This window comes from Mobula hypostoma, chromosome X2 (assembly GCF_963921235.1).
Source record: "Mobula hypostoma chromosome X2, sMobHyp1.1, whole genome shotgun sequence".
Classification (NCBI taxonomy): domain Eukaryota; kingdom Metazoa; phylum Chordata; class Chondrichthyes; order Myliobatiformes; family Myliobatidae; genus Mobula; species Mobula hypostoma.
The window spans coordinates 15,431,109-15,443,917 of NC_086129.1; the positions used below are offsets into that span (position 1 = coordinate 15,431,109).

Consider the following 12,809-nt stretch of genomic DNA (forward strand, 5'->3'; position numbering starts at 1 on the left):
TCCGCCCTTGCCTGGGTGCCGGGTTCACTGCAGAGGATCGACCGCATCTGGAGGAGGGGTCACAGTCGGTGACCTCAGGTGTCATCACCAAGGACCCGCCCAAAAGCTGTTTGTGAGCCATCTCGCTGGTCTGTGAGCCATCTTGCTGGTCTGTGAGTGAAGCTGTTCTGAATGATCAGTTGTTCCTATTCTGTCTCTCTTCCCCCACCTTGTCCATCGCCATGGCAACGATTACTGCGAACTGAACTACAAACTGGACTGAACTTTGAGTCATTTTGAAATTGGTCATTTACCCCTAGACAACGATAGAGCTTGATTGATGCTGTTATCTTAATGCTGTGCACATGTGTGTTTATCATCACTGAACTGTTGCATTTATTATCCTTTCGATTACTGTGTTGCTTGTTTCTTTAATAAAACTTTCTTAGTTCTAGTACTCCAGACTCCAACTGAGTGATCCATTTCTGCTGGTTTGGCAACCCAGTTACGGGGTACGTAACATAAGTGGGGTTCTCGTCCGCGATTTTGAACGCTAAATTTGGGACGGAGTAAATTGATTGGGTTAAAATTCCCGAAAGAAAGAAAAGACAAACAGCAGAAATGGAGGTTGAGGAATTTATAAAGGCGCCGACCTTGGAGGCATTAGAGGATGCCAGGAAATCGGAATTGATAGCTGTGGCCAAACGGGTGAATCTTGCCAAGGTGAAGTCGACAATGAGGAGAGAGGAGATACACAGAGCTATTGTAGAGCACTATGTATCTAAAGGTGTGTTTCCCCAAGGTGAGCTGGGGGTGGTGTCTATTGAAAAACCTGCTGGAGACGCGGTACAGGTACAGCTTGAAAAACTGAGACTCGAGCACGAGTTCCGGGTACGGCAGTTAGAACACGAAGAGAAGCAGTTAGAAAGGCAGGAGAAAGAGAGAGAGTTAGAAAGGCAGGAGAAAGAGAGAGAGTTAGAAAGGCGGGAGAGAGAGAAAGAGTTAGAAAGGCAGGAGAAAGAGGGAGAGTTAGAAAGGCAGGAGAGAGAGAGAGTTAGAAAGGCGGGAGAAAGAGAGAGAGTTAGAAAGGCGGGAGAGAGAGAAAGAGGTAGAAAGGCAAGAGAGAGAAAGACAGTTGGAGAGAGAGGAGAAACAGAGGGAAAGGGAATTTGAGCTGGAGAAGTTAAAGATAAGGGCCGAGCAGGGGCTCGTGCCGAACCAAGGTGGAGGGTTCCGGGCGACCCAGGAGGTTAGGCTGGTTCCCCCATTTGACGATACCGATGTGGATCGGTACTTTCTCCACTTCGAAAAGGTGGCTATAAGTCAGGAATGGCCGAGGGATAAGTGGGTTGTCTTACTTCAGAGTGTACTGAAAGGGAAAGCCCAAGAAGCTTACTCAGCTTTGTCCGCGGAAGATGCCCAGAAGTATGAGGTGGTGAAAGAGGCCATCCTCAGGATTTATGAGTTGGTCCCGGAGGCATACCGGCAGAGGTTCCGGAATGCGAGGAAGCAGTGGGACCGCACGTATTTGGAGTTTGCTCGCGAGATGCAAACATATTGTGAGCGTTGGTGCGCCTCGAAAGGGGTAGAGGGGGATTATGACAGACTGCTGCAGCTGATTCTGATAGAGCAGTTTAAAGGTTGTGTCCCTGAGGGTATGAGACCCTACCTCGATGAGAAAGAGGCAGCCACGTTAGCCGCAACTGCTAAGTTAGCGGATGAGTATGCGTTGACGCATAAAATGAAGGTTACCCCGAGTAAAGGCTACCAGAAGGGTAGTCAGGACGGCGGGGAGAGTCCGCCGGAAAAGTCAGAAAGTAAGCCGGGGACTAGTGAAAAGGATAAGGTAGACCGGGAGCAGTCTGGTAGGAAGTCTCCTGGGGTCGTCTGTTATAATTGTGGGAAAGTCGGACACTTTGCGTCCAGGTACTTTGCCCCAAGGAAGGAGACGGGGAAAGGAAAAGCGGAAATTTTGAATGGCTGTATCGAGCTGTTAAGCGAACCGCTAGGGAAGGACAGGTCTGAAAAAGTCCAGGAAGGGCGCGAGAGGTTTATCTCGGCCGGACTGGTGTCAGTGAAAAAGAGGTTAAAACCAGTTCCAGTGCGGATCTGGAGAGACACGGGAGCGTGTCAGTCACTAATACTGAAGAGTGTATTAGAGTTTAGCTCAGAGACCCAGACTGGGGAGGTAGAGGTCAAAGGTGTTGGGGAAGGGACAGAGTCAGTCCCTTTGCACCAGATACATTTACAGAGCAACCTGGTCTCTGGACTAGTCACGATCGGGGTGAGGTCCGAATTACCGATGAAAGACGTGGAAGTCTTGCTCGGTAATGACATCGCCGGAGGAATCGTGTTCCCAGTCGTGAGATTGACGGGTCAGCCTGCCAGCATGGAGGCCCCGCCCGCGATGGTGAATTTGGCTGAAACATTTCTGCCAACCTTGTATGAGACAGGGTGTAGTGAGATAAGAGGTAGTGAGGGAGCTGGGACGGACGTAGCAGTAGCCAGGAAAGAATTTGTGCAGACGCAGGAGCGAGGCGAGGGGCTGATGGGTTTTGCAGAGACAGCCCTCTCTGACACAGCCTTGACAAGGGAACTAGTAGGCTATTGTGCGGATGAGGAAGTGCTAAGGAAGAAAGGGAAATCAAGGACAGTATCCGCAGATGAGGAGTGGGGGGTGGTGCAAAAGAGTTATGGGGATGAGGTTTTTAACATGGCCCACGAGGTACCCCCCGGTGGACATTTTGCGGTGCTGGAGGAAACAGTTGGTGGAATCATGGAAGAGATTTACCGGCTGCCCAGGGGGAAGAATGTTATTGATCATGACCGACGCGAACTGAGACGGTCACCGGCTTTTGATATGCTAACAAACCGAGTCGGTGTTAGCGTGGAAATCAATGAAGCTAGGGGCCCCCTGCTAAGAGGAAAAAACCATTTTGAAAAGATTAGGATGGGATCGGTCAGATGGGAGAAGGCTATTGTTTTGGCCAGGTCTACTGATAAGGTCTCTCCCTTAATCCCCGAAGGAGTAATTAAACGACTCGCACCCATGTGTTTGATTGTCCCGAGGAAATGCAAAGAACTGGGACGTTGGGTGATTGTGGTTACAATAGGGCAGCCAAGTAAACAACACCCATATTTTTCGAGTAATTCAGTGACTAAAGGGCTGATGAACACAGAGGTGTGTATTGGCAATTTAACACGGCTGTCTGAAGCCAGTTTGATAGTGAACCTTGAAAAAAATGAATTCGGCCACACGAGAGTCACTTACCTGGGAATTGTGGTGACACAGGGGCAGCTGGCAGTGATGCAAGCTACAGTGCAGGCTATCGCTGACCTCCCAACCCCGACAGACAAGAGGGCCCTCAGAAGGCTTTTGGAGATGGTGGGGTACTGCAGGAAGTTTTGCAATAACTCTGCGGTCAATACCCGTCCCCCTCCTACTAAGCCCTTGCGAGAGAAAATTGAGTCGGAATGGGACGACCCTTGTTGTTGTGGTCCGGGACAAAACCAAATGAGAGGTTACATTGGTCGCAATTCATCAGTGTTTTTGGCCACTATGAAGTTTGCTGAGTTGGAGCCTGGTCTAAGGGATTATTAATAACACGTGTAAAAGGAACAGAAAATGTGATGACTGTCTGTCAAGGTGTTGACAGCTTCAAATTCTCTGTATTAGCTAAAGAACTGTTAAAGATGTATGTTGTGTATGTATCAGATAATGTAGTCATGTTTGTAATTTTTACCTCCCGGTAAAAATCCTTAAAAGGGGGAAGTGTTACGAGAATACACATAAAATTAAGATGTTTGCTGGCCTGGGTTAGCATCAGTGGCATCAGCAGTTGGTCTGCCACCTGCCCTCAGGGGAAGGAGAGATAAGGAACAATGGAGCAGCGTCTGGAGATGTGTAATGAAGTGATGTGGGAGGGAGAGCTGTCTGGAGCGGCTCCCCCCTTTGAACCCTGAACTGTTTGAAGTGATGGACAGGCGATACCCCAGCAGGGGGATAAAAAGGGACAGGTTCGCTAAGACAGACACACGCCACCCGAGGTAACGAGACCCTGGAAGCGGTGCGCCTCTCACGAGTGGTGAGAAGTACCGGACAACGCACAGGGTGGAAAGGTACGATCAGCGGGAACCCGGTGTGTGTCCGCCCTTGCCTGGGTGCCGGGTTCACTGCAGAGGATCGACCGCATCTGGAGGAGGGGTCACAGTCGGTGACCTCAGGTGACATCACCAAGGACCTGCCCAAAAGCTGTTTGTGAGCCATATCGCTGGTCTGTGAGTGAAGCCGTTCTGAATGATCAGTTGTTCCTATTCTGTCTCTCTTCCCCCACCTTGTCCATCGCCATGGCAACGATTACTGCGAACTGAACTACAAACTGGACTGAACTTTGAGTCATTTTGAAATTGGTCATTTACCCCTAGACAACGATAGAGCTTGATTGATGCTGTTATCTTAATGCTGTGCACATGTGTGTTTATCATCACTGAACTGTTGCATTTATTATCCTTTCGATTACTGTGTTGCTTGTTTCTTTAATAAAACTTTCTTAGTTCTAGTACTCCAGACTCCAACTGAGTGATCCATTTCTGCTGGTTTGGCAACCCAGTTACGGGGTACGTAACAAACCTAACCAGCTCACTTTGTTACTTGAATCTTTTGATTCCATCTGATGATTTTTTTTATAAATGATCATTTTTGGGTATGATGAATGTTGGGGCAGGCAACTTAGAACTTCTGCTGTATAGAGGACATTTCTTCAGATTACAGGGCCATTCCCTCCATGCATAACGAATTCCGTTCACTTTCTGCTGGCACTCTTCCAGTGACAAAAACACTAAGTTGACAGAACTGTTAACCATGGGGGCCGAAACCCACTTACAGTTCGAATTATACCACTTTGAACAGCATCGAACCTATGGGGAATAAAAACGTCCAATCATTGACACTGGTTCAGTCCACCTCAGCTCACCAATCTCAACACACTTGTTCATGTAAAAATGATCACAGGCAATTTTATTCCATAACTACAAACTAACTTGGTCCTGAATTGCCAAGAAAAGCTCTGCCTGGTTTATTGCTTCCTGCTCCTGACAGAAACCTGCTGATCAGTGTGACAGGCACAGAAAATGATCATGGGTACCACACATCATAGTGGTACGGTACCATCTTCCTCCCCATTGCAGTTCTCAGGGGCAAGTAATTGGTAAGTGTTGAGTACATCCAACACTTTGTTTGATTACAGGACACAATGATTTTGTAGGAGCAACGATTATTAAAAGAGTAGTAGAGAGACTGCTCAATTCCTAGCCTGGAGCTGTGCAAAGGATTGATTTCAGAGAGAGAACAATTTTTTTTCCATACAGCACTGATCAGCATTTATTTACCTGACTGAATTAATAACTCAAAGGCTTTGAAGGTACAAAGGAAGCAAGCAGTAATTGGTTCTTACTCAGAGAAAGTTTTGAATAAACGTGTTAATAAATCTGTCAACACATATCTGTTTATTGGAACTGTCTATATCTAAACATAGCATTGTATAGCAGAAAAACAGGCTCTTTAGCCTTTTTGCTACACGAATCCCATTTGCCTGCATTAGGTCCATATCCTTCTATGCCTTGCTTATTTAAGAGCTTATCTAATTGCCTCTTAAACATAGCGACCGCAAGAAAATGCAGAGTGTTGTGGACACATCATGAGAACCAGCTTCCCCTCTGCGGACTCTGTCTGCACTTCTCGTTACCTGAGTAAAGCAGCCAACACATTCAAAGACCCCACCCACCCCAGACATATTCTCTTCTCCACCTCCCCTTAAGCTGATGATGCAAATGCCCAAAGCACGTACCACCAGGCCCAAGGACAGTTTCTATACCACTATTATGAGACTATTGAACATCCCCTCGTGCAAGATGGACTCTTGACCACACAATCTACCCCATTATTGTCTCCCTGTACAACACTATCTCTATAACTGTAACATTTGATTCTGCATTCTATTGATTTCCCTTGTACTACCTCAATGCATTGTTGTAATGATGGTATGCTAACCAAAGATTTTCCACTGTACCTGGGTACAAGTGACAATAATTAACTAATTTATCAATTGTATCTGATTTCTCCACCTCCTCTGGCAGCATTTTCCAGATTTCAAACACTGTGTAAGAAAAAAAACCTCCCCTCAGATCTACTTTAAATCTACTACCCCTCACCTAAAACCTGCCTTCTCTTATTCTTGATACCCTTAGCCCTGGATTCACCGGAACCAATTCCAGAAGATCTGTTAAATAAAACTTTTCTTCAATAAATTCACGTTGACCATGCTCAATCCTATTATGCTCTCAAGTGTGTACTGCATTAGCACATCTCTGAAGCTAAATTTTGCCTCTTTTAGTTATATTATTGCTAATCCATAATCAGGTGTGGCAGTTCAACCAGTCATCAGAAGCTGACTGTATCTGTACCATACCTCAAACACATCTTTACTGAGCTCCAGTACAGCAAGTTCCTGCGAATAGGTGATACTCAATTCTGTGGAGTTCTTTTGCTGGAAGTGCTTTGGAAAAGGACCTTGGAAAACAACTTCAGTCTCTCCGTAAGCTATGGCAAGAGCACCAAGGTATAATCTGTAGGCTACTTCTTGTTTATACCGCGGATGAATGCTGAAAAACATAAAAGTAAGTGTTTGCTGTCACTTTATACAAACCTGATTCTCCAGAGTTTGAATTTTATGGATTCCAGACCATCTTCTCAAAGTTAACCCGACAGCCCAGGTAAGCACTTGGTGCAATACTCTCAAAAACTATGGCACATTCACTCCTGCTGAAGATCCCGTACCAAATAAATGAATGCCGGTTCTCTCAGGGTTCCACCTAACTATCATTCATTTGGGATTTTGTGGGATCTTGCCATTCACAAATTTGCTACTATGTTTACCCAAGTGCATTACAACTCCTCCCTTGGAGGGTCAGACACCCTGAGCCAATAGGCTGGTCCTGGACTTATTTCCTGGAATAATTTACATATTACTATTTAACTATTTATGGTTTTATTACTATTTATTATTTATGGTGCAACTGTAACGAAAACCAATTTCCCCCAGGATCAATAAAGTATGACTATGACCATGACTATGTCCATCAAAGGAAAGTTCGTGTTTGTGATGAATTCCAATAATAATTATAACAAATGAAACCAGGTCTTTCATCTGCTAATAATTCTTCACATGGCTCTTTTGCTACAATTATAACTCTGCTGAAGGTTGCACCTCATTGATGTTGTCACTTAGTCTATTCCTTTTGCCCGTCATCACCACCTGGCTGTGATATTCCATCTCCTGTGAAAATACATCCTGGAATGGACAATGCTCACTGAGAACACAGTGTGCTCTCTTCACATCCAGCTGTTTCTGACAGAAGTTATTCAGCGGCATCTGGAAATACATTTTAAACTTTGTCACTTACGTGCCATAAGGAGATTTCTCGTCCCCCAGGTCCATTGCAACTGCCATGAATGTCCTTTTCATTTTAGGATTTGGAGCATAACCAAAATCAGCCGTTTGATGCCAGCGAATCCAAGGGAAGGAATCGTCTGGGACTTTATGGTGATAGGTAGAAAGCTACAAAAAAGTAAATCAATGTTAAAGACCGGAGTCAAGAAGATTTGTGTTCTGAACAGGGGCAAGGCAAATTTTGGTGACGTCAGTCAAGAGGTTGCAAAAGTTGATTAGGCTAGGTTGTTTGCAGGTAAAGGAGCTTAGGCAAGTGGGAGTTTTTTTCCAAGTGGGATAACATGAGTTCAAAGACCACATGTTCCCATTAAAGTAAAAGACAAAGCTGTAGATGTTGGGAACTCTGGATGTCAAGAGATATTGTAAATCTGGTCAAGATAAAGGAGGCTCAAGTTAGATACAGGTATCTGGGTTAAAGTGGATGCCGGTGTAGACTCACAAAGGAGATTAGGAGGGCCAACAGGGGGCATAACATGGCCTTGCCAGAGAAAACTATGGAGAATCCTAAAAGAGTTTTATTTTTTAAGTATATTAAAGAGAAAGGAATAACTACGGTATGTAGAGGACAGGGCCTGTCAAAGACCAAGCCAGAATCTATGTGCAGAGGTGCTGGAGGTCGGCAAAGTTCTCCTTTGTTTTTACCATGGAAGAAGATGTGAAGACTTGGGAACTTGGCAAGGTTAATAAAGTCATTTTGAGATCATTCCATGTTACAGTAAAAGGGGTGCTTCATGTGTTTAGATGTATGAAGATGGACAAATCTCCACGTCAGGACAGGGTATATCCAAGAACATGATGGGAAACTGTGGATTCTCACTGTGATATTTACAACATTACTATCTTTCGGCGAGGTACTAGAAGACTAGGAGATAGCAAACTAGAAGATAGCAAACGTTGTGCCTATATTTAAGAAGGGCTATAAGGATAGACCTAGTAATTATACACTCAGTGCCACTTTATTGGGTACACCTGCTCATTAATGAAAATATCTCATCAGCCAATGCTGCTCAATGCAGAAAAGCAAGCAGGCATGGTCAAGCGGTTTAGTTGTTGCTCAGAGCAAACATCAGAATGGGGAACAAATGTGATCTAAGTGACTTTGACTGTGGAATGATCATTGGAGTTGTTTGAGTAGCTCAGAAACTGCTGATCTCCTAGTATCTTCACACACAACAGGCTCTAAAGCTTATAGAGAACGGTGTGAAAAACAAAACATCCACTAAGTGGCAGTTCTGTGGGCATAAACACCTTATTTATGAGAGAGGTCAGAGGAGAATAGCTGGACAGGTTCAAGCTGATAGGAAGGCAACAGTAACTTAAATAACCCTGCATTGCAACAGTGGTGTGCAGAAGAGCATCTCTGAACACACGTGTCGAACCTTGAAGTGGATGTTCTACACCAGCAGAAGGCCACGAACCTGTTTGCCGAAGTCTATTTTATCCCTCAGGGTGCTCTCCAGCAACTTTGTTCGTGGAAGGTAAGTTGCTGGAAAGCATTCTCAAGGATAAAATACACTTACACCTAATAAGACAGAGTTCAACTCGGATAGCCAGCGTGGCTATGTGCGTAGGAGATCTCGGCTTATGACTTTTGAGTTTCTTGATGAATAAACGAAGAGGGTTGACGAGGGGAGGATGACAAACAGAGTATATGTGGATTTCAGTGAGGCTTCTGATAAGGGCTGCTCTGGAAGGTTAGAGCACATGATATCCAAGGAGAGTGAGTAAACCAGATACAAAATTAGCAGGATAGTAGGGTGGTAAAAGGGTTTTCTCAGACTGTAAGTCTGTGACTAGTGGTGTGGCCCATGGGTCGTTGCTGGACCCTTTTGTTATTTCTCAGTGATATTAACAACTTGGATGAGAATATAAAGGGAATAGTTAGTAAGTTTGCAGATGATACCGAAATAGGTGGTGTCATAAACAGTGAAGAGGATATCAAGAATTGCAGCAAGATCTTGATCTTAATCAGCTCGGTAGGTCACCATTCTGGTTTCTGCAACAACTGGTAACTTCCACCAACTCTTGCCTTTTAATTCCAGATTTACCTAATTAATTGTTACACCACAATTAAACTCAAGTCTCCAGATCAATAGTCCAGGCACTGGATACTGGCCCAATGACATCCAACATGTATACCAGTGGAAGGGACAGTCCTGGGAAGGTGTTGTATTGGGGTGCACTCATGACAGAATGCTGCATTGGGAGGGTCAGACCCACAATGTTGGACTGTGTAGGTGGGTGTCTGTGATGACATCCTGCACTGTTGGAAGACAATTATGTTGTTGTTGTACTTCTCCAACATGTCATGTTGCAGTGTTAGAGGGCCAACAGGAACATAATGTCCGTGCTCATTACAAGCCAAAAAGATGTACCTGATGAAGATGCAGCCAGTAATATGAAGCTCTTGAAGTTCTGGCTACAATTTGAAAATCGGAATTGCATAAATCAGATTAATACTTTAAGTTACCTGGACAAACCCAAAAGGAAAATTGATTTCTGTAGAACCTTCAGACCCTTGATGAAAAGTTTCCCTCCAATCCTCAATCATAGCAGGAAAGGTGCAGTTATATTCAGCGTTATGCCAGGCTGCGTTCTCTTCTCCTACAAGAGGACCACAGGAAGCTGAGCTCAGCCAGAGAACACAGTAATGGATAAAGTATGTCAAATCACAAACAAGAGAGAACCTGCAGATTCTGGAAATCCAAGCAACACACACACACACACACACACACACAAGATGCTGGAGGAACTCAGCAGGCCAGGCAGCATCTATGGAAAAGGGCACAGTCAACATTTTGGGTTGAGTCCTTCGGCAGGGTAAATTATGTTAGATTAGATTACATTATGAGGACACGCAGTCCTCTTTTATTGTCACTTAGTAATGCATGCATTAAGAAATGATACAATGTTTTTCCAGAATGATATCACAGAAACACATGACAAACCGACTTAAAACTAACAAAAACAATACCGTAATTTGATAAGAACAGATCATGGGCACGGTAAAAAGTCTCAAAATCTTTCGAAAGCCCCATCATCTCACGCAGACGGTGAACCTCCAGCGCCGCCAACTTGCCGATGCAGCATCTTGGAAGCATCCGACCACAGTCCAACTCCAAGCTTCCGACTAGCTCTCTGACACTGAGCACCGAGCACTTTGGCCCCGGCAACAGGCAATAGGCAAAGCCGAGGATTTGGGGCCTTCCCCTCCGGAGATTCTCGATCGCACAGTGGCAGCGGCAGCGAAGCGGGCATTTCAGAAGTTACTCCAGGTGTTCCTCCGTGCTTCTCACGGCTGTCTCCATCAAATCCGGATTGTGCACAGCCCCCTAGTTAACACATACAATATCATTCGGAACGGCCACGCACGCTGCGTCACTCCGCCATCTTCTCCTCTCTCCTGATGTTTTGGTTTTACCATTCAACCAAGCTCACAGTTTCAACATTCTTTGTATTTTTTTGGTGCAATTACAGATGTGGAATTCAAAAAAAATATTCACCACAGCACTTAATTTAATACATCAACAGCTGATCGTCACCAAGGAACTAAACATCAGGAAGGGTGAACATTCCCCAGATGATGTGAAAGAGGGTTCAGTGATGTAGGAACAAATGCTTCTCTTTGTCCCATTTCTGTGGAAGATCAGCTGTTTGAAATGTTTCTGTCTCCACAAATGCTGCTGAATATTTACAGCGCATCCATTTTTCTTTTAAATTTCAGGCTCCCAATGGATTTAAACAAGGAAAAATCTCTACTGGCCTGGATCAGCAACTTATTCAACGTGAACCATGGCCCTTTGCCTTTCATAAACAGTGTCTCAGCATCTTTCCAAATATCCTCTCCTGAAGATAGTGCCCAATCCCAGAAAATGCTCCCGCAATATAGAGCCTGAAATCAATGCCCTCCCTCCCACCCACAGCATCATACCTGAACAGCTTCTGAGAATAAGAACAGCTTATTCACCACCCAAAGCACCAGCCCAGATTTTTGAAAGGAATAGCTGGCATATCCTGCTTTAAACCTTGGTTAGTACAGGACCTCTGTGTGTGACTAAAAATTCCTGGAACTTTCAAACAATTGTCAGCAATGGTTGTTAACATGGGGTCCATTATAATATGACTTGTTTGATTAATATTTCAACAATTTCAAAGAGCTCTATGTTATAATGTTAGAATTGTTTTGAAATGTATCCATCAAGCTGGTATAGAAGCTTGAAGACCCACACTCAATGTTTTATGAATAGTTTCTTCCCCGCCATCATCAGATTTCTGAATGGACACTGAACCCATGAACACCAGCTCATTAGTTGTCTTTTGCGCTTTTTATTTCTTTTTGTGACTTATAGTAATTCTCATGTTTTGCATCGTGCTGCTGCCACCTGTGACGAAAGTACACATAGACTAAGATGTTAGCTGTCCTGTGCTGGCACCAGTGGGATCAGCAGTTGGTCTGCCACCTGTCTTCAGGAGAAAGAGAGATAAGGAAAACAATGGAGCAGCATTTGGAGATGTTAATGAAGGGACGGGAGAGTTTAACGGAAGGAGACACGGTCTGAGAGCTGTCAAGATCGGCTGCTCTTTGAACCCTGAACTGTTTGAAGTGATGGACAGGCGATACCCCAGCAGGGGGATAAAAAGGGACAGGTTCGCTAAGGCAGGACACACACGACACCACAAGGTAACAAGACCCTGGAAGCGGTGCGCCTCCCACAAGTCGGTGGGAGTTTTGGAGAGCTGGTCGCGGGACCAAGCCATAGACGCACAGGTTGGAAAGGTACGATCGGCGGGAACCTGGTGTGTGTCCGCCCTTGCCTGGGGGCCAGGTTCACTGCAGAGGAGCGATCGTATCTGAAAACGGAGGGGTCACAGTCGGTGACCTCGGAAGACATTACAAAGGGCTCGCCCAAAAGCTGACTACGAAGAATATCGAAGGTCTGGGTGGAAGCCGTTTGAATATTCATTCGCTTTTGCTCTCTCTCTCCTTCCCCCCACTGTCCATCGCCACGGCAGTGATTACTGTGAACTGAACTGAACTCAATTGAACTGAACTTTGCGTCACTTTGAAACTGGTCATTTACCCCTAGACGACGATAGAGCTTGATTGATCCTGTTATCCTAATTCTGTGTACATGTGTGTTTATCATTGCTGAACTGTTGCATTTATATCCTTACTATTAGAGTACTGTGTTGCTTATTTCTTTAATAAAACTTTCTTAGTTCCAGTAATCCAGACTCCAACTGAGTGATCCATTTCTGCTGGTTTGGCAACCCAGTTACAGGGTACGTAACACACCAAACAACAAATTTCACAACATTTGT

The 12,809-nt window shown here is 44.9% G+C and overlaps 1 protein-coding gene across 1 annotated transcript; it reads right to left on the bottom strand.

Moving 5' to 3' along the window:
* Positions 1–4,622: 4,622 nt before the first annotated feature.
* LOC134340900 (sialate O-acetylesterase-like) lies at positions 4,623–10,087 on the bottom strand. Its single transcript, XM_063038482.1, has 4 exons — positions 9,958–10,087; positions 7,441–7,595; positions 6,447–6,639; positions 4,623–4,896 (listed from the first exon to the last, which is right to left on the bottom strand). Exons 1-4 carry the CDS (start codon positions 10,036–10,038, stop codon positions 4,663–4,665), a joined length of 663 nt encoding a protein of 220 aa, XP_062894552.1. The 5' UTR covers positions 10,039–10,087; the 3' UTR covers positions 4,623–4,662.
* Between the last annotated feature and the right edge of the window lie 2,722 nt (positions 10,088–12,809).